Source organism: Pongo pygmaeus, chromosome 17, assembly GCF_028885625.2.
Source record: "Pongo pygmaeus isolate AG05252 chromosome 17, NHGRI_mPonPyg2-v2.0_pri, whole genome shotgun sequence".
NCBI classification, from domain to species: domain Eukaryota; kingdom Metazoa; phylum Chordata; class Mammalia; order Primates; family Hominidae; genus Pongo; species Pongo pygmaeus.
This window is the reverse complement of record NC_072390.2, coordinates 28,133,676-28,155,995: the sequence shown is the minus strand read 5'-3', so window position 1 is coordinate 28,155,995 and position 22,320 is coordinate 28,133,676. Positions and strand designations below refer to the sequence as shown.

Genomic DNA, 22,320 nt, shown 5'->3' with positions numbered 1-22,320 from the left:
CTCAGAGCCACGTATAACCAGGCCACCACAAGGACCCATGTAAGAACTACTTATCAAGTCAATTAAAAATTGGCTGAACACGGCCGGGCGCGGTGGCTCACATTTGTAATCCCAGCACTTTGGGAGGCCAAGGCAGGCGGATCACAAGGTCAAGAGATTGAGACCATCCTGGCCGACATGCTGAAACCCTGTCTCTACTAAAAATACAAAAATTAGCTGGGTGTGGTGGCACGTGCCTGTAATCCCAGCTACTCGGGAGGCTGAGGCAGGAGAATCGCTTGAACCCGGGAGGCAGAGGTTGCAGTGAGCTGAGATTGCGCCACTGCACTCCAGCCTGGCGACAGAGCGAGACTCCGTCTCAAAAAATAAAAATTAAAAAAAAGATTGGCTGAACATCTCCTACAGGCAAGAGACAGCTGCTTTAGTTATAGCTGAATTTTCACATCTGTAGTTAGTATTATGACCCAGGATTACATAGCGAATGGACCCCTGAATTCAAGTTAAATAACAATGACTGACATCTTATTTTGAGCAAGAAAGCAGGATAGAGTAGGAAATATATATATAAAAACACTACTGGCATAACAAGGATATAAATGAAATATTACAAAAGTCTCCAATACAGAGGTTAAGACTTGACAAAGTCTCTTTTCCACCTGGGGAAGATGATGAAGATCAGCAATGGCAAAGAAATACTCTTACTTTGTGTGGTCTATAATATCCATCAATACAGGTTTCACAGTTGATTCCCATGGTGTTCTGCAAGCAATTTATGCAAACCCCTCCTCCTCTGAACTGTCCAGCAGTATTCAAACTTTTCTTCTGCTTTGCAACACTTTCATCATAGTAACAGTCTTTGGCTTTATTGTGACAATTACATGCTAGGAGAATATTTTTAACATCTCAGTTAATTTACATAGCATGCCTTATACAAAGAAAACTCTTAACCCCCCTAAGTAAGTTCTATGATTTTAGATTAAATTAAAATCCTAGAATAAGTAATTTTAATAAGATATGGGCAATATTATCGAGGACAATTGGGAAGAGCTATTAATATCAAAATAATAAATGCGCATACCCATTTGACCCAGCAAACCATCTCCTGGGATTGTATTTTGCAGAAGTACTTGCCCACTTGAGAAGGACACATACAGGGTTAATCACTGCACCATTGTTTGTGTGGACAACAGACTAACAACCATCAAAATAACCATCAATAGGTGGTTGTTTAATAAATTATACTACATTTGTATAACGAAATTCTGTGCAACTGTTTTTAAAAACAGCATTTCTAATTGCTAATATGGAAAGAATTTCACAATACATTGTTAAATATAAAAAGCGATGTGGGCCGGGCGCCATGGCACACGCCTGTAATCCCAGCACTTTGGGAGGCCGAGGCGGGAGGATCACAAGGTCAGGAGATGGAGACCATCCTGGCTAACACGGCGAAACCCCATCTCTACCAAAAATACAAAAAAATTAGCCGGGTGTGGTGGTGGGCACCTGTAGTCCCAGCTACTCAGGAGGCTGAGGCAGGAGAATGGCATGAAGCATGAACCTGAGAGGCAGAAGTTGCAGTGAGCTGAGATCGTGCTACTGCACTCCAGCCTAGGTGACAGAGTGAGACTCCGTCTCAGAAAAAAAGAAAAAAAGCGACGTGTACAATGGCATGCATAGTACATTGTCTTCTTACAATACAGTAAGAACTGTATTGGCTGGAGGGGTATGTTAACGTATGCTTTATATGCATAACAATTTTAGGAAGGACATACTAGAAAACAATAAAAAGTGCGAAGGAGGGAGATGAAGCGGAAGTCATGCTTTTAACTACATACTTTTACATATTGTTAGATATAGGAATCTTGTGAATATATTGCTTATTTAAAACTTAAATCCAAATCAATACAGAATATACAACCTGGCATATCCCATGGTAAAAAAACAAAAACAAAAGTAAAATTAATACAGAATAATAGACTATATGGGAAGGGGGACTTGTAGGTAAAACAGCAAACCCATAAAGATACATTTAGGCCACAATAGTTAAAATTTTAAGATAATCTGCAGCTTTGGAAACTACTTAAATTTCTAAGAAAACAAGTTACTTGCTAACTGTAAAAGTTGTTAAGACACCATAAACTTGGATGTATTAAGAGGAAAACTGTACTGACCTTCAGATTCTAAGTATACTGACCTTCACAGGTATTGCCGGAGGACACGGTTCCCGGCCTCCAGGGCTGCTGACGGTACCCAGGACAGCACCTGTTACAGCTCTCCCCGCAAGTATTATGCTCACATAGACACTGCAGTTTCTACACGATAAGGAAGCCAAAACTGGATCAGAAAATGTATCTGCTTATTTGTCTTAATTTCATGACAAAAAGAACCTATCTGTCAAATATGTGGCAAGAACCTCACAACAGAGGATATATGATTATCATCAAAGCAAACTGGCATTTAATTCTTAGATGCCAATATATACAAATAACCTGGTTACAAACAGAAGTGAAGAGGAATAAAGCAAAATCAGAATACGACTTAGCTAATAAAAACTTTTTTTAAAAAGATACATGGAACTTATTAAGGGTTTGGAAGCTCCTATTAACAATTTTCTTAGTGTTCATCTATATATTTTTCAGCATTGATAATAGAATAGTCCTACTCAAGAGGTAAAGAATTACAAAGATTAGAAGAAAATAAGAAGTAACTTCATATAAGTGTTTTAAAAGGGAAGATGTCAGGACCAGCTTGGCCAACATCGTGAAACTCGGTCTCTACTAAAAATACAAAACATTAGCTGGGCGTGGTGGCATGTGCCTGTAATCCCAGCTACTCGGGAGGCTGAAGCAAGAGAATCCCTTGAACGTGGGAGGTGGAGGTTGCAGTGAGCCGAGATTGCACCACTGCACTCCAGCGTGGACAACAAGAGCAAAACTCTGTCTCTAAATAAATAAATAAATAAAATTTTTAAAAAATAAAAGGAGAAGATGTCATATTACTCATTTAATGTAATGCTAAAAGAGATAAACTGTTAAATCTTTCTTTTAAATTTTTTTATTGAGACAGAGTCTTGCTCTGTCACCTAGGCTGGAGTACAGCGGCATGATCTAAGCTCACTGCAACCTCCATCTCCCGAGTTCAAGCGATTCTCCTGCCTCAACCTCTCGAGTAGCTGGGACTACAGGTGCACACCACCACGCCCCACTAATTTTTGTATTTTCAGTAAAGATGGGGTTTTGCCATGTTGGCCAGACTGGTCTCAAATTCCTAGCCTCAAGTGATCCACCCACCTCTGCCTCCCAAAGTGTTGGAATTACAGGTGTGAGCCACCATGCCCCTTTTAAATCTTGATTTAGTACCAAGAAAATGGAAGGGGAGAAAATAGGAAGAGAAAACCCTTCTTTTAAAGAGTGTAAACATAATTTATAATTGCACTGTTTCTTTTTTTTACTTTCTTACAGACAGAAGGGCTTCAAAATTAATAAGGCCACTGAACTGTACATTTTCAAATGGTAAATTTTATGTTGGGGATATTTTATTACATAAAAAAATCATTGTAAGAACTTAATTAGAAACATATCCTCCAAAGCAAAATGAAATTGTTTAAAAATGACACAAGTTAAATTTCTGAAAATCTGTTTTTTTTGCAGCATAATTTTATACCTTTCATGTTTGTTTGGAATAAAAAAGAGTAACGCAAATATTATAGCTACAATTTCTGTTTTGAAGCTTTAGTAAAATGTAAAGTACTAGAACTCACCTTTGTAGTTTCATCCCACGGGCAGCTACTAGCATGGCCATAGCAGATACACATGCCTCCAACAGAAATGTCCTTTATTGAATAATAATACTAAGGAAAAAGAAAGTTATGAACAAAAATTAAAACCTAGATTTCAGTGAAATGAAAATGTTGGCACACCAACAAATACCTCATGTAGTTTAAGAGTTTTTATTGGTAATCTAAAATATAATTACATGTACATTTAAAAATTATATTTCATGCCCAAAGAATCCTGTGCTCAATTAAAATAAATTAGGCTCAAATTAGCTCATCAGAACCCAAAGAAGTCTAAAAGAATTCCCCAACTGCATCTTAAACCAAGTCAGTAATGTTTCAAAACTCATTATTGAAAACCCTAAAATAATTGGCAAATTGAATACAGCACTCTATAGAAAAGATCATGAACAAGTAAGAGTTACCCTAGAATGCAAAGTTAGTCTACCACACAAAAATCAAGAAATGTAAATCACATTAACGGAACAAAGTGCTTTCCTCTGAAGAAATGCACTCACCAGTTCTCTTTTTACATGTTAGTGTTAATAGACTTCTTTTTAGATTTCATTTTCCATTGTTCATTGCTAGTGACTAAAAATGTGATTCATTTTTGTTTATTGATTTTGTATATGGCAACACTGCTAAATTCACTTGTTATTTCTGGTAGTTGCTTTGTAGCTTTTCTACATATGTAATCATGTCGTCTACAAATAATAACAGTTCAGTCTTACTACGTGTTCCTTTGATTTCTTTTTTTTTTGAGACAGAGTCTCGGTCTATCACCCAGGCTGGAGTGCAGTGGCACGATCTCTGCAACCTCTACCTCCGGCTCTCTGCAACCTCTACCTCCCGGGTTCAAGGTATTCTCCTGCCTCAGCCTCCTGAGTAGCTGGGATTACAGGCATGTGCCACCACGCCTGGCTAATTTTTGTATTTTTAGTAGAGACGGGGTTTCACCGTGTTAGCCAGGATGGTCTTGATCTCCTGACCTGGTGATCCACCCGCCTCGGCCTCCCAAAATGCTGGGATTACAGGCATGAGCCACCGCGCCCGGCCTTCTTTTTTCATTATTGAACATTATTGAGCATTATTGAACAAGATCTTTTCAAATAAACAATAAAACTCTGCCAAAGAGAATTAAAGAAGATTTAGATAAGTGAAAAGTTATGTATCAGGTGCACAGATTGGATGACTCAACATTAAAATGTCTTCTAAAATTCTTCCCAAATTGGTCTAAAGAATCAATAGAATCCCAATGAAAATCTTAGCAGGCTTTTTTTTTTTGCAGAAATTAACAAACTGATTCTAAAATTCATAAAGAAATACAAGAAACCTGACCTCTCAAGACCTACTGTAAAGCTACAGTAACCAAGAAAGCTTGTTATTGGCACAAGAACAGACAAATAGATCTATAGAACAGTAGAGAGTCCAGAAATAAACCCACAATAATAAGGTTGAATAGTTTTCAACAACGGCCCCAAAACAAGTAAAGTATTCTCAACAAATGGTGCTAGAACAATTGCATATACATATAGGAAAAAAAAAACAAAAAACAAAAAAACTCTGACTCCTCCCTCACACCAAACACAAAAATTAATATGAAATGAATTATAGATGTAAAAGCTAAAACTATACAGCTACTAAAAGAAAGCCTACCATGATATCTTGGTAAATTTGGGATAAGCTAATATTTTTTGAGGTCATAGAAAGCATTAACCATAAAAGAAAAAATGGTAAATTGGGATTCATCACAAAACCTCTGCTCATCAAAAGTCATAGGAAAGTGAATAAGCAAACACCAAGTAGAAGAGATATGTTTGCAATATATACATATCTGATGAAGGATTCTTATACAAAATATATAAAATTCTTCTATAAGTCAGTAACAAGGAGGCTTATTTTTTGTCCAATTTAAAAATGGACAAAAAAATCTCATCGTATACTAGTAAGCACATTGTCAACATTAGTCATCGGAGAAACACAAATTAACATCACAAAATGCCAATACACGCACACAGGAACAGCCGGCATAAAAATGACTGATAGCACTAAATATCTAACAGTGTGTAGTGCAGCCAGAACTCTCACACATTGCTGGTCAGACTACAAAAACGGATAAAACTACTTTTATTTTTATTTTTTAAATAGAGTTGAGGTCTCACTCTATTGCCCAGGCTGGTCCCAAACTCCCAGGCTTCAGTGACCCTCCCATTTCAGCCTCCCAAAGTGTTGGGATTACACACGTGAGCCACAACACCCAGCTGGATACAACTACTTTTTATATAAGTTTAGCACTTTCTTAAAAAGGTAAACATCCAGCTACCCTATAATTTAGTAATCCCACTCCTGGGTTATCGAAGGGATATGAAAATTTTTGCGATATCAGTCTTATACACTTAACTACATACTTAAAATCTGTATGCTTTCCTGAATGTAAATTATGTCTCAAACTTTAAAATTTGATATGAAAGAAAATCCTCAGTTGCCAAAGATCAGATGTGGAACCAGACTACGATGTGAAGAACAAAGACCATGACATTCACCACATTATGGCACTATGGGGACAGGGTGGGTGAGGGACCTGAGGATATGATTTTGGCTCATCACTTAAAGGCAGCAACTGTAACAACATAGCAATCTTACATGAAATAAGGATACAGCTGCTGGCAAGAAAAAAGGCCAACATGTGGGGGAAAGAACAACCAAAAAAGAAAGAAGAAAAATAATAATTCCTTTAAATAAAATGAATATTTTTATTTTATTTGGCAGGACTGCCATCCCATACTCACGCGTCTGGTAACAATAGGATCCAGTTCTTTAGGTTCCCGGTGGCTAAGGGTCATAAGATCTGCATTCAGCGTTCTAATGCGTTGTAAGCGAAGGCGAATATATCGTGCAGAAGTGAATTCCAACAACTTGGGTGAAAGATCATCAGCGCTTGGTCTGCCATTGATGAGTGATGTATGAATCTGAAGATGAAGGCATCAAAATAGACGAATGTCAATTATTTATTTATTTATTTATTTATTTTTTGAGACGGCATCTCACTCTGTGGTCCAGGCTGGAGTGCAGAGGCACGAACTTGGCTCACTGTAACCTCCACCTCCCAGGTTCAAGCAATTCTCCTGCCTCAGCCTCCCGAGTAGCTGGGACTATAGGTGTGCACCACCACGCCCAGCTAATTTTTGTATTTTTAGTAGAGACAGGGTTTCACAATGTTCACCAGGTTGGTCTTGAACTCCTGACCTCAAGTGATCCGCCTGCCTTGGCCTCCCAAAATGCTGGGATTAGAGGCATGAGCCACCATACCTGGCCACAAATGTCAATTTTAAGCACGCAAAAATATAGCCCTGATTGTCTAATGTCAGGACAGAATCTTTAAGAGATACCATCTAAAATCAAAACAAAACAACTAGCTTCTTGTAAAAATATGTCTAACATTTGTTAATTACTTGTGAATTACCATGATCTCAATGTCTTCAGTTTATTGAAGTTATCTATTTCACTGTCTCCGATATACTATATACTTAAAATCTGTATGCTTTCCTGAATGTAAATTATGTCTCAAACTTTAAAATTTGATATAAAAGAAAACCCTCACTTGCCAAAGATCAGATGTGGAACCAGACCACAATGTGAAGAACAAGGACTACGGCATTCATCACATTATGGCATTATTGCTGAAAATCTTTTAAGAGAACCGTTTCTCTCCGAGTGGTTCGAATATTTCAGCATCTGTCCTTGGGCTACAACTTCTCTGAAGCAAATTTAAAATGTTATTAATAGGCTTCGAGAAGAACAAAGAAAAAGTCCACAAAGCCTGAATGATACAGGCTGTCTTAATTAATCTCTGCCCTTGAAACAACGCAGAGCTTGCTGAAGAGTTCCCGCTGTGAAGAGCACTGGAGAGTTTTTGTAGTTTCATCTCATCCAGCCAGGTGCTACTAAAGAATAGGCTGTTTCTCATTATACTCTGACTTTAAGGAAGTGTATACAATCTGGGCATGTTGGGCACTAAGCTGCAAGACTTCAAGAGTCTCCAGTGCTCACCACCTACTGAGGAGAACACTGAGAAAACTGGGAACTACAACTTTGGGGGACATTTTAGCTAATATTTCAACATTCTTGCCCTGGTGCTGTGGGGAAGATGCTCTGAAGGAGGATCCGAGGGCGTTATTAAATCACAGCAGAGTGAAGACTGAGAGCCTCCTTGAAGAGAGGAAGTCAACAAGGTAAACTATATTGTTTGTGAAATTACTCATAATAGACACGACTCAAGGCCATTTTAAATAGAGCTAGATAGTTATATTAAAGATCTTTGTATTGAGAGACCAATTTTGAGTGTTTAATGTTGGCTATGACAATGGCTGTCTTAATATCTGAGACAGGGAGACTCTGATGAGGAAACAGATCTTGCTGCAGCGGGCACCACACCTACCTCTCCATGCTCAAGTGGCACCAATCTGGAATAATAGGAGGTGCAGATCACTTCATCATCAGCCCTGTAGGTGGGTGGCCCTCGTCTTGGAGTTATATTGTAACGAGACAAACACTCTGAGTCGCTGACTGCATAATACTGCCAAGGGCTGAATGTGGTGCCATCCAGAGAACGCTCCAAAATCCAGTTTCCAGGTCGAGGGGCATTGGCAGCTTTAATGATGACATATGCAACTTGAAAGACCTAAAACAAAGACACTGAAAAGTCTCAATCCAGAATCGATATAAGCCAGGTACAGAATAAGAGCTACTGCATGATCTCACTTAAAGGTAGAATCTAAGATAGTTGAACTTAGACAGTAGAATGGGGGCTGTGGGGAGAGGGGAATAGGGAGATGGTGGTCAATACATACAATGTTTCAGTTATGCAAGATGAATAAGTTTCTGGAGATACAATGGACGGTAACAATACTGTACTGTATACTAGAAATTTATTTATTAAAAGGGTAGATCTTAAGTATGCTCATCATATACACAAAAGGGTAACTGTGAAGTGATAAATACATTAATTATCTGGATTGTGATTATTCTTTCAGTGTATACGTATATCAAATCAAATTGTACACCTTAAATATACACAATATTTTAAAAAAAACAGAATCAGTAGCAGCTGTTCAAAAATAAAAGTGTATCTTGAGAGAACTGGTATACATTGGTTGCCAAAATCGACACTTTGGAGTATAACTGCTCATACATGTTAATCAGAAATGTGTCTTGTGAATAATCTCCTAGTAGCATTTGTTTTCAGAATAAACTCAAAAAGTACTCACAAACAAATTTGTAGTACTATTATTATTAACAATATTGGTATGAACATAACAGCTTGTTCTTGTTTCCAATGTCTTTATTTGGATTCCGAAAGATACTAGTATTATGTTACATTAATAGTAGTGTTAAAAGTGTTTTTCACAGTGATTTGGAGATAACACATCTAAATATGAGAAAAAAGTCAGCCCACTACACATCTACAGAATGGCTAAAATCCAAAACACTGACAACACCAAACGCTGGTGAGGATGTGGAGCAACAGGAACTCTCATTCATTTCTGGTGGGAATGCAAAATGGTACAGCCTCTTTGGACGATAGTTTGGCAGTTTCTTACAAAATTAAACATGCTCGCCATACTCAGTAATAAAAATGCTCACCATACTCAGCAATCATGCTCCTGGGTATTTACCCAAATGAACTGAAAACTTAGGTCCACACAAAAACCTGCACCACCATTGCCAAAACTTGGAAGCAACCAAGATGTCCTTTAATAGGTAAAAAGAAACACATGCTATGGTGCATCCAGACCATGGAATATTATGATAAAAAGAAATGAATTCTCAAGCCACAAAAAGACATGAAGAAAGCTCGAATGCATATTACTGGCCGGGCGCAGTGGCTCATGCCTGTAATCCCAGCACTTTGGGAGGCCGAGGCTGGTGGATCGCCTGAGCTCAGGAGTTTGAGACCACCCAGGGCAACATGGTAAAACCTCGTCTCTACTAAAACACAAAAAAATTAGCTGGGTGTGGTGGCACGTGCCTGTAGTCCCCGCTACTCAGGAGGCTGAGTCATGAGAATCACTTGAGCCCCAGAGGCAGAGGTTACAGGGAGCTGAGATTGCGCCACTGCACTCCAGCTTGGGCTACAGAGTGAGACCCTGTCTCAAAAAAAATGGCTGGGCACCATGGCTCAAGCCTGTAACCCCAGCACTTTGGGAGGCTGAGGCAGGCAAATCAGCTGAGGTCAGGAGTTCAAGACCAGCCTGATCAACATGGTGAAACTACCTCTCTACTAAATACAAAAAAATTAGCCAGCAGTGGAGACGCATGCATGTAATCCCAGCTACTTTTGAGGCTGCGGCAGGAGAATCGCTTGAACCTGGGAGGCAGAGGTTGCGGAGAGCTGAGATTGAACCACTGCACTCCAGCCTGGGCAACAAGAGATAAACTCCGTCTCAAAAAATAAATAAATAGGCTGGGTGTGGTGGCTCATGCCTATAATCCCAATACTTCGGGAGGCTGAGGTGAGTGGATCATGAGGTCAGGAGATCGAGACCATCCTGGCTAACATGGTGAAACCCCATCTCTACTAAAAATACAAAAAAATTATCCAGGCATGGTGGTGCATGCCTGTAATCCAACTACTTGGGAGGCTGAGGCAGGAGAATTGCTTGAACCCAGGAGGCGGAGGTTGCAGTGAGCTGAGATCGTGCCACTGCACTCCAGCCTGGGTAACAGAGCAAGACTCTGTCTCAAAAATAATAAATAAATAAACAAACAAATAAATGCATATTACTAGGTGAAAGAAGCCAATCTGAAAAGGCTACATACTGTATGATTCCAACAGTATGACACTGTGACAAAGACAAAACTATGAAGACAGCAAAAAGATCAGTGGCTGCCAGCGTCTCAGGGTGAGGGAAGGAGGGATGAATAGGTGGAGCACAGGAGATTTTTAGGGCAGTGAAACCACCCTGTGTGATACTCTAATGGTGGGAACGTGTCATTACACATTTGTCTAAACACACAGAATGTACAACACCAAGAGGGAACCCTCATGTTAACTATGGACTCAACAATAATAATGCATCAATATTGTCTCATCAATGATAACAAATGTACCATTCTAATGCAAGATGGTAATAGTGGGAGCAACTGGAGGGAAGGGAGAGAGTGAGGAGTATGGAACTTTGTACTTTCTGCTCATTTTTCTATAAACTGAAAACTGTTCCAAAAATGTCTATTAATTGAAAAAAATTAAAAGCCAGAGTAATGAGGAAACAAACTGGGGAAAAAAAATGAATGTAGGTGACTATTAGCAGGAGGAGACTAGCCAGACAAATCCTGGATTTGGAAGGGACCCTGGTAGATATCTAGCCCAAAATCTAAAACTGAGAAGGAATTATCTCTCCAAAAACCCCAGGCCTTCTCCAAGTACTTCCAGTGACAGGAAATTCATTAGCTCCTAAGACAGTCCTTTTGTTTTATGACAACTCCCTCATTGGAGGATTTTTTTTTTTTTTTTTTCAGACAAGGTCTCACTCTGTTGCCCAGGCTGCTGGAGTGCAGTGGCACGATATCAGCTCACTGCAGTCTCAACCTCCTGGGCTCAAGTGATCCTCCCACCTCGGCCTCCAGAGTGGCATGCACCACCACACCTGGCTAATTTTTGTATTTTTTTGTGTGACTGGGTCTTGCTATGTTGCCTAGGCTGGTCTCAAACTCCTGGGCTCAAGTGGTCTGCCCACCTTGACCTCCCAAAGTGCTTGGATTACAGCCTTGAGCCACCGTGCCTGGCCAGAGAATCTTTTTTTACATTGCTTCAAGCTCCCCCATAATATTCTACATGCTGCAGCTGCAGAAAAGATCCTGGATTCCACTTTCATGTAACTGTCCTTCAAGTATCTGAACATAACTATCATATACCACCTCCAGAATCTCTCATTTTTATCCTCAATATTCTGGTTTCCTGAAAACATTCATCATTTAACAAGACATCCTTGCCTTGTCATAAGGCTCTGGACACAACCTTATTTTAAAATGCAGCTCCCAGGAATTGAATAGAGAACTCTATATGTTTTCTGAATTGTAAAGAACGTAGTGAAAATATCACACCCCTGTTTTAGTTACTCAGCCTTAGCAAGCATTCACTTTTCTGAGAGTAAACTTAGATTATTAACTCAGGTTGGGGTAGCAAGCAACAAAAAACAAATGCCTTTCTCCATGTGAACTGCTACTGACTCCAGACTTCCTCTAACCTGGATGGATATGGGTGATTTTTTTAAAAACCAAAGTCCAGTACTTTTAATTTGTAAAATAGATATGCAATACATGTGTGTAAATGGACCTCTAAACATCTGTGTGTGTGTACAGTTGACCCTTGAACAACACAGGTTTAAACTACATAGGTACACTTATAAACTAATTTTTTTGTGTGCTTCTGCCACCCCTGAGACAGCAAAACCAACCCCTCTTCCTCCTCCTCCTCAGCCTACTCAATGTGAAGATGACAAGGATGAGGACCTCGATGGATCCACGTCCACTTAATGAATAGTAAATATAGTATTGTCTCTTCCTTACAATTTTAATAACAATTTCTTTTCTCTAGCTTACTTTATTGTAAGAATATACCATAAACATACAACACATAAATACATATATAATACATAATACAATACGTACAATACAAAAAATATGTGGTAACTGTTTATGTCATCAGCAAGGCTTCAAGTCATAGTAGGCTATTAGTAGTTAAGTCTTTTAGGGAAGTCAAATGTTATTCATGGATTTTTTGACTGCATTGGGAGTTGGCATTCCCAACCCTCAAGTTAATCAAGGGTCAGCTGTGTGTATGTGTGTGTAAATACATATATGTATATATAAAAATTTAGGCCAGGAGCGGTGGCTCACGCCTGGAATCCCAGCACTTTAAGAGGCCGAGGCGGGCAGATCACTCGAGGTCAGGAGTTCGAGACCAGCCTGGCCAACATGGTGAAACCCCATCTCTACTAAAAAAATACAAAAATTAGCCAGGTGTAGTGGCACACGCCTGTAATCCCAGCTAATTGGGAGGCTGAGGCCAGAGAATTGCTTGAACCCAGGAGGCAGAGGTTGCAGTGAGCCAAGATCGCACCACTGCACTCCCAGCCTGGGTGACAGAGTGAAACTCCATCTCAAAAAAAAAAAAAAAAAAAATTTACCCACGTACACACACACATATATATGTGTATGTCTTGGGAAGGAAGTTGTTAATTTACTTCCTTGCCTGGATTTTCTTGGGTTTTATTTCTTTGTTTTTCTTTTCCCTGATTCTGGAATTCCACAGAATCAATAACGACTAACAATTCTATCTCATTATAGTCACTCTTTCCACCTGGCAGAAACATTCTCCAATCGACTTCAGTCTGCGAGTGATTTCAGCGTGTCAGATGTTTTGGCTATCTCTGCGCATGTGCTACTTTCCTTTCGAAGACAAATGCTGTTTCTAAAGCACATTAGAAGTGAAATAAGTACCAGGCGTGGTGGCTCGCACCTGTAATCCCAGCACTTTGGGAGGCCGAGATGGGCAGATCACGAGGTCAGGAGATCAATACCGTTCTGGCTAACACAGCGAAACCCCGTCTCCACTAAAAATACAAAACATTAGCTGGGCGTGGTGGCGGGCACTTGTAGTCCCAGCTACTCGGGAGGCTGAGGCAGGAGAATGTCGTGAACCCGGGAGGCGGAGCTTGCAGTGAGTGGAGCTTGCACCACCGCACTTCAGCCTGGGCGACAGAGTGAGACTGCCTCCAAAAAAAAAAAAAAAAAAAAAAAAGTGAAATAATGCGTTCAGGGCTTTGACAAGGAGGACAACGGAGAACATCCTCATAGCTACTCATCACTGTCCAACTGTTTTGTAAATGTTTGCATCATAAAAGTTGAACCGAATATGTGGGTTGTGACCATCCATTACTGCTGCACCTGTGAAACTTAACTTCACAAAGTAGAGGCGCCACGTGAGCCAGGGTGATCAGGCAGCCCATTGGGGAGGGAAAAAGGCAAGGTCATTTACAAAGACATCTGAAACAGAATGTAATTACTTTGTCTTCCAGTATCACACTTCAATATGGAAAGAACAAGTTTACCACGTGCATGTGAAGAGCTTTATACATATATCATCACATTTAATCCCAAACAACCCCATTATTGTTTTTGTGCCCATTTTACACATTTGGAAACTGATGAAGAGAGAGGTCAAGAAACAAACTACTGAGTTGCAGGTCCCAAAAGAAACCAGGTGGTGTCAATTCCAGAGCTCTTCAGCCACCCTGCATACTGCCTGCTCCCAAATGTCCACACACACCTAGGGTCACTGAACTTTCATTTTTGTAATACCAAGAAACAAACAAAAAGATTCCTACATTCACTTGGAGATCGGGTTCATATGTTAAGCACAGTGGCAGTTCTTCCAGTTATTCTATTGAGTGGGGGAACAGGATGGAGAGTGTGTAAGAAACAAAGATTAATGAATGCTAATGCCACGCAGCACTTACTGTGGCCAGTACCAACGCCACATGCTTCATTAGGATTATTAACGCTTTGAATTTTTTTTTTTTTTGAGACAGTGTCTCACTCTGTCGCCCAGACTGGAGGACAGTGGCATGATCTTGGCTCACTGCAACCTCCGCCTCTTGGGTTCAAGTGATTCTCCTGCCTCAGCCTCCGGAGTAGCTGGGATTACTGGTGCACGCCCCCACGTCCAGCTAATTTTTGTATTTTTAGTAGAGATGAGGTTTTACCATGTTGGCCGGGCTGGTCTCAACCTCCTGACCTCATATGATCCATGCCTCCCAAACTGCTGGGATTAAAGACATGAGGCACCATGCCCCGACAACTCTGAATTCTTACAACAACATTCTTCTTACGAAGTAAGTACTGTCATTTCCCCCCATTACAGAGGAGGAAATTGGGGCACAGAAAGGTTAGGTAATCTTCCCAGGATCTCACAAGTGCTGAACTGTATACAGCAGGGCTTGAACCCAGGCAGTTTGTACTCTTAAGCACTACGCTGCACTACTTGCATATATTGCAAAGAAAAGGAAAGAAATCCCAGGCTGAGACAACTGATAAGCCCTAATCCAGTTTTTCCACCCTTTCACTTCAACCAGTGTCATTTCTCTTTCTTTTCTTTTCTTTTTTTTTTTTTTTTTGAGATAGGATCTCATTCTATCACCCAGGCTGGAGTGCAATGGCGTGGTCACAGCTCACTACAGCCTTGACCTCCTGGGCTCAAGAGATTCTCCTACCTCAGCCTCCCAAATCTCTGGAACCGCAGACAAGCCACACCATGCCTGGCTGATTTTTTAAAATTGTCTTCATAGTCACGGGGTCTCACTATATTGCCCAGGCTGGTCTTGAACTCTTGGGCTCAAGTGATCCACCCGCCTTGGCCTCCCAAAGTGACGTGATTACAGATGTGAACCACTGCATCCAGCCCAAAATTATTTCTTTTTTTTTTTTTTTTTGAGACAGAGTCTCACTCTGTTACCCAGGTTGGAGTGCAGTGGTGCGATCTCCGCTCACTGCAACCTCCACCTCCTGGGTTCAAGCAGTTCTCCTGCCTCAGCCTCCCGAGTAGCTGGGATTACAGGCACCTGCCACCACGCCCGGCCAATTATTTTTAATTTTTTTTTTTTTTGTTAGTACAGACAGGGTTTCACCAACTTGGCCAGGCTGGTCTTGAACTCCTGACCTTGTGATCCACCCATCTCAGCCTCCCAAAGTGCTGGGATTACAGGCATGAGCCACCGCGCCCGGCCCAGCCCATAATTATTTCAATACCATGTTCCAGTATTTTATCAAACTTTTGCCAGCTTTTATTCTGAGAGCTTAGTCATATATAAGAAAATGATACCAAATGGAAGAACAGCCGTAGTGAAAAACTTCAGGACAAGCTCTCAAGGGAGGAGTTACTTAACTTTTATCTTGATCAAAGACTTCCTTAGGATGTTGGCCATTGTTCCCACAATCTCTCAATAGTCCTCAAGGTCCCCAAACTGGAGACCAGGAAACAAACTAGGGGTCCTGAGAGCGGTAAGTCTGATAAAGAGGCAAAGGGTGCTACGAAGAACCTAAGTACAATTTGTCTTCACTTTGCCCTGTTATGGGCTGAACTGTTTCCCCCAAAAGTCATACACTAAAGTTCTAACTTCCAGTAGCTCAGAACATGGCTCTATCTGGCGATAGGCTCTTTAAAAAGGTGATTAAGTTAAATGAGGCCATTGTAGTGGGCCCTATTTCAGTATTTCTGGTGTCATAAGAAAAGCAGATTAGGACACAGACAGTACACAGGGAAGACCATGTGAGGACTCAGGGAAAAGAAGCCACTATGAACCAGAAGAAACTGACTCTGCTGACACCTTGACCTTAGACTTCAGCCTCCAGAACTGTGAGGACATCAATGTCTCTTGCTTAAGCTGCCCAGTTGGTGCTACTTGTTACAGCAGTCTAACCTGATTAATACAGGCTGAATTTACCAATCATGTGTTGACAAATTGGTCTTATATATAATGTAGAAAAACTGAAGGATTGTCTGTTAGTATGTAGATTTTTTTTTTCTTTTTGAGACAAAGTTTCTCTCTTGTTGCCCAGGCTGGAGTGCAATGACGCAATCTCGACTCACTGCAACCTCTGCCTCCTGGGTTCAAGTGATTCTCCTGCCTCAGCTTCCCAAGTAGCTGGGATTACAGGCACCCGCCACCATGCCCAACTAATTTTTGTATTTTTAGTAGAGACGGGGTTTCACTATGTTGGCCAAGCTGGTCTTGAACTCCTAACCTCAGGTGATCCACCTGCCTCCGCCTCCCAAAGTGCTGGGATTACAGGCATGAGCCACTGTGCCTGGCCAGTATATAGAATATTAAACCCTTGTCCCAATAAAATCCACAATATTTCTTTTGCCCTTTTTTTGCATGGTTGACTAAACTGCCTTTTCTCTGGATTTAAGGTTGGCTGAACACAAATTGATGATGCAGGGGTTCTCACTAGACTCAGAGTCAATGTAGTCTTGCTAAACCTGCAGCTGATACAGCCATTTTTAAATCCACTTTCATCACGATTTTCCACCAAGTAGCCTTTGTTAATGATCACTGGAATGCACATAAACAGTGTCACATAAATAAAGTAGGCACACATCAAATGCCACTTTCTAAAAAGGAATCCAGACAGGAATGTTCATGTGGGCCTCAATCTTAACTTAAATATATTAAATCCATCTCAGGCACAGATGTCTAAAAAATACAGATAACCTAATTTTCCAGCATCAGAGGTCAACTTCCCATGTGCAGACAGAAGTGAAGCCTCTCCTCTCCACAGAAAGTGCAGCTGTTCTCTGCAGGCTCTCAGGAAATCTACAGGGCTCAATACCAGGCATGACTACGCTCTGAAAATTCTCCATAGAAGAACCTAGGTGCCTCCATGGTGGTAACTCAACAGTGAATGAAGGCATGTTTTCTCTCTTGCATGAAGGAAATGAACTTTTCCCAGACAAAAGAGATTTAGATTAACAGTTAAGTGCATTTGATAAATAATATTGCTCAATTATCCCTGTGAAAGTGGTGATTTTGTGCTCTGTGAGCTTTATATCTCATGAAATTATTAGAGAATGAAATATAAAATGACCATTTGAATTAATACTTACTACTCATGAATAAAGAAGCAGTGATTTAATAGGAGGCTAATTACTAATGCAGATATGGCTGACTTCCAGTTTTATAGCGTGTCAATCACGAAAGCACTTAGTCAATTGATCAGCACATGAAGCGGCAACAAAAACTAGGAAAAATTTAGGCGCTAGGGAGCTGAGAGGGAAGGAAAGATGCCTGCGATATACATTTTAAATACATTTCTCAGAGCAATTACTTGAAATGTCATTTATATTATATTTCAGTTGGCAGTTTTAACTGTTATCTCCTCATTTTAGGAGCCGCATACTCAATTAACAGACAAAAAGAAACAGCTTCATAAATGAGAAGAACATTTCAGAATAAAACGTGATTTGTTTCTCTTTAAATTTGGTGCTACCATTAGATATGCAAAATAAACATGTCCCAAAATTAAAACAAAACAAAACATGTCCTCGTCCAGTAACTTTTCTCTTTTTTGCTCCTTTTCTTTTTGCTTTTTGTTTTGATTAGGGGAGGAGGGACAAGCTGCCAATAGTGATAAATTTAGATCAAGCAGATTTCTTTCTTTAAAATTCTTAAAATTCATGTCTCAGACAAACTAGGAATGCTCCCTTCAGAACCATGCTGAGATACTTAAAGTGGACACTGAAGAAAAGCCAAAGTAAGAAAGATGATTGCTAACAAATAGAGGGCACAGAGATACGAGCCCATTTAAAACGTAAATAGTAACCCATGATCAGTAATCTGAAGATAGGAAAAACACTTCAAACACCTGTCAGAAGCAGTTCTGACTTCCATCAATTAGAAAAGCGATTTCAAAAGGAGCCCATCCTGCAAGCCAACCCATGGTCCAGGCGTCACCATTTCCATTTGAGGGTGACTAATAGTATTGTTGTTTTAAAAAGTGTGCAGGCTGGGGGTGGTGGCTCACGCCTGTAATCCCAGCACTTTGGGAGGCCAAGGTGGGCAGACTTCTTGAGCTCAGGAATTTGAAACCAGCCTGGGCAACACGGCAAAACCTCATCTCTGCAAAAACTACAAAAAAAAATCATCCAGGCATGGTGGTGCACACCTTTGGTCCCAGCCGTGGAGAGGGTGAAGTGGGAGGATCACTTGAGTCTGGGGGGTCGAGGCTGCAGTGAGCCGTGATGGTGCCACTGCACTCCAGCCTGGGTGACAGAGCAAGACCCTGTCCCTCATCCCCCACAAAAAGTGTTGAACCGCTTTATCTAAGACACAGAACAGACAAGTAAAAGGTTGTCTTCCATTCCTAGTCTCGATGTATTTCTCCCTATAATTGTTCCTGTTGCTCAAGCTGACCAGGTGTTCTTGGTGATTTTGCTAAATTTGTGGAAAATTTGCCGGAACTACCTCAAAACCACAGCCAGTCATGTCACCAAATGCTCTTTGTAAGGATCTTCATTTCTTTTCCCCACCTTGTAAGATCCACGTGACAGACAAGTGCCCCTAGAATGATATAAACCCACTTGTGAAATGCAGTTACAGGCCATTCTCAGACCTAAGAAATCCAAAAAGCACCTTTTCTATTCCCCAACTCCTAACGATTCCCTTGTCCGTAACTATCAAGTTTTCACCTAGGAGCATCTTAGCCTTTGAAATCACACTACTCTTTCTCCAAAATGCAGTTCCCCATTTGTTCATGTTGGGACAGTGGTGGCAACGAATGGCATCCCTTCCTTCCTCTTCTGATGTGGAAGTAGGCTCACAAATCTGTCATGGAGATTGGAAAAAGCAGTCTGCAATATTCCAGAAAAAAGCAAAACTGGAGGATATGATGTAGATGGGTGCGGTGGAGGCCTGCTCGACACACTCTCTCCTGCGTCATAGCCTGAGTGGGTGCTTGTGGACCCACCCTGGAAGCTCTGTCCTGTGGGCCAGAACCTGTGCGTCTGAGAACAGCCTGCACAGGAAAAGAAGAGCACACGTGTGCCCTGGGGGAGAGAGTCAGCTGTCCCCAAGTTAGGACAATGACTGCTCCTCCCTTGAGGACAGGTGGGGGAGGGGTGAGCAAAGGAACACTCCACATGGACACAGGAGACTGGGGACAAGGGATGCCCACTAACAATTTTTCACTGAAGCTTCGTCCAGTCATCATTAACTGAGCATCTGCTTTGTCACAGGGACTAAGCCAGGTGCCACAAATATGGCAGTGGATGGAAGGTCTATGTGACCCCATGCCCTGGTGGGAAAGCCAGAGGCTGACCAAGTCACCAGGGAGAAAGGTGGAGGCTGTGAGAGTGTCTGGGTGTTGGGGGAAGGCCTATTAAGTCTGGAGAAGGCAGATAGTCAGGGAAGGCTTCCCTGAAGGTAAGAGAAGGTATCTCTGAAGCCAGATGAGAGATGTCCAGGTAACTGGAGCAAAGGTGAGGAAGGACACTGAGGGGAACTCTGAGGGCAGAGCACAGAGGAAAGAGTGCAGAGACGGCAGGAGAGAGCCAGCGGGCGCCTGGCCAGGGCTGTAGGCCATCACGCAGATCTTTGTGCACCGTGGTAAAACCCTTAGACCATCCCAGGGCCTGAAACCAAGGAGCTACGGGATCACCGGGGCTGAAGGTCACAGGATTGGATGTTGGTGCCTGGAAATCATGAGAGATGGTGGTGCTGACTTTGTAAACACCAAGAGACCAGAGCAGAGATAAAAGCAATGGGTCTTACAGGGTTTTCTAAAAGGCCAAACACAAAGAGGCCAAGCAGGGTCTTCCAGCTCGATCAGATCCCTCTCTCCACTATAGGAAGAGTGCAGAGTTCTCTCCCACATGGCCCCAAAGCCCACACTTCCCCCCCTCTTGCCTCAGTCCCAGAGAATATCTGGCTAAAAATTCAACTTCTTTCACCTCTTCTCCTAGTCCTCACATTGATCTGTTTTTGCCCCAGTTGATGGAGTGATGGTGAAGAGCTTACAGCTTGCATCCCTTCTTCTCATGCCTTATTATGAGAAAACACACGAGCATCCCACCCAATGACAGTAAAAGGGGCCCTTAATCATTAAGCCTCTAAAATCCAACAGGTGATACTGCCCAGAAAAGCTGTGCAAATCTGTACTTAACGAACTCCATTAAACATTAACCTATTAGTTATACATTTACAACACCCAGAAACAATAATTATGTGTTTTCTTTCCTTCGGGCACTAAATCTAGCTGAATCGTTGATAGTTTTAGCACTAGAGAGATGAGAAAGTATTGTTTTTTGTGAGTGTGTAAAATTTCACTTTTTATATGGATCCTTGGTCTATATTCTACTTAAAGATTCTCCTTTTTCTTTAGACACATCTAACTTCACTGAGTATCTAACTGACAAATCATAATATTTAAAGCTTATTTTTTAAAAGAGAATATCCAATTATGTAGGATACATAATATATAGGAAGGCTTTTGTTTATTTTTTTAAAAGATGCAGTGGGAATGTAAAATGGTGCAGGTACTATGGAAAACAGTATGGTGGTCCCTCAAAAAATTAAACATAGAATTACAACATGATGCAGAAATTCCTCTTCCAGGTATATATCCAGAAGAAGAGAAAGCAGGGACTCAAACACACGTGTACACCAATGTTCACAGCAGCATTATTCACAATAGCTAAAAGGTGGAAACAGCCCAGGTACCCGTCGATGGATGAATGGCTAAACAAAATATGGTCTATGCATACAATGGAATATTATTCAGTCTTTAAAAGGAAGGAATTTGTAATGCATGCTACAACATAGATAAAACTTGAGGACATTATGTACGCTAAGTGAAATAAGCTAGACAAAAGGACAAATAGAATATGATTCCACTTATGTAAGCTTGATTACCCAGAGTAATCAAATTCATAGACAAAAGCTGAATGGAGGCTACCCAGGGCTGGGGGAAGAAAGGAACGTGGAGTTGGTGTTTAAGGGGTACAGAGTTTCTGTTTGGGAAGATGAAAAAGTTCTGGGGATGGATGGTGGTGATGGTTGCACAATATACTTAATGCCAACTGTACTGTACACTTAAAAACGGTTAAAATGGCTCCCACTGCAGCCTTGAGTGCCCCATCCCACCTGGCTCCCCCTGCTGATGTCTAGTGTTTTTTTCTCTCCTGTCTTTGTATTGAAGGCAGGAAACAAGGGTGTCAAGCCCCCATTTCCTCCTTACTCTGACAGCAGGATTGGATGTTGTGTATTGTGGATTTTTTTGTTTATTTTGTTCTGAAATTAAAGTATGCAAAATAAAGAATATGCCATTTTTATACAAAAAAAGGTTACAATGGTAAATTTTATGATATGCATATTTTATAACAACACCCCCTCCAACAAAAACAGATGAAAAGTGAATGGTATGAAGATTCAACCCTGTGAAAGACTGAGCTATCTAAGTTGAAAATGAGTAGGAATGTAGTATTTCTAGGCAGGGGCCAACTCCATAGAAACCAATTAAGTCAGCGGAGGTCAAGCAAACAGCTCCGAGGGGATGTTTGAAATCTTCTCTTTCTCCTGACCCGATTTCGGTCACATTCTTACTGAGCTCTGGCAAGGCATGATGATACTTCACAAAATACAAAATCAGAGCCCCAAACTCAGGGCTTTACGGTGAAAGACCCATTGTTCACACAATGCTTTCTCCTTGGTAGCATTTCCTGAAGAGCAAGTTCGGGCGGCCCCATTTCTTGCCTGGCTCAGCCTATAAAACTGATACAAGACTGGTATAAAGTTGTAAATGATCCTAAATCAAAACTCACCCAACTATACACTCAAGATCTGTGCATTTCACTATATGTCAATTATGTCCCAATAAACAGAAAAGAAAAACGAGAGGAAATGTTTATTCTAGGACTGAATGTACTATGTCAGCTCCACAGACATGCCAGGCTTTCTAATTTCCAGGTCTTTCCCACCCTACTTTTT

The 22,320-nt window shown here is 41.0% G+C and overlaps 1 protein-coding gene across 2 annotated transcripts in view; it reads right to left on the bottom strand.

Annotated features, from left to right (window-relative positions):
• LAMA1 (laminin subunit alpha 1) overlaps positions 1-22,320 on the bottom strand; it is a 180,859-nt gene that overhangs the window by 104,153 nt on the left and 54,386 nt on the right. For both annotated transcript variants that reach the window (XM_054461177.2, XM_054461178.2), the window contains exons 4-8: positions 8,217-8,459; positions 6,568-6,747; positions 3,764-3,853; positions 2,198-2,315; positions 703-881 (exon numbers count right to left, since the gene is read on the bottom strand). In XM_054461177.2, the coding sequence (XP_054317152.2) occupies positions 703-881; positions 2,198-2,315; positions 3,764-3,853; positions 6,568-6,747; positions 8,217-8,459 (810 nt within the window). The remainder of the gene's footprint in view (positions 1-702; positions 882-2,197; positions 2,316-3,763; positions 3,854-6,567; positions 6,748-8,216; positions 8,460-22,320) is intronic.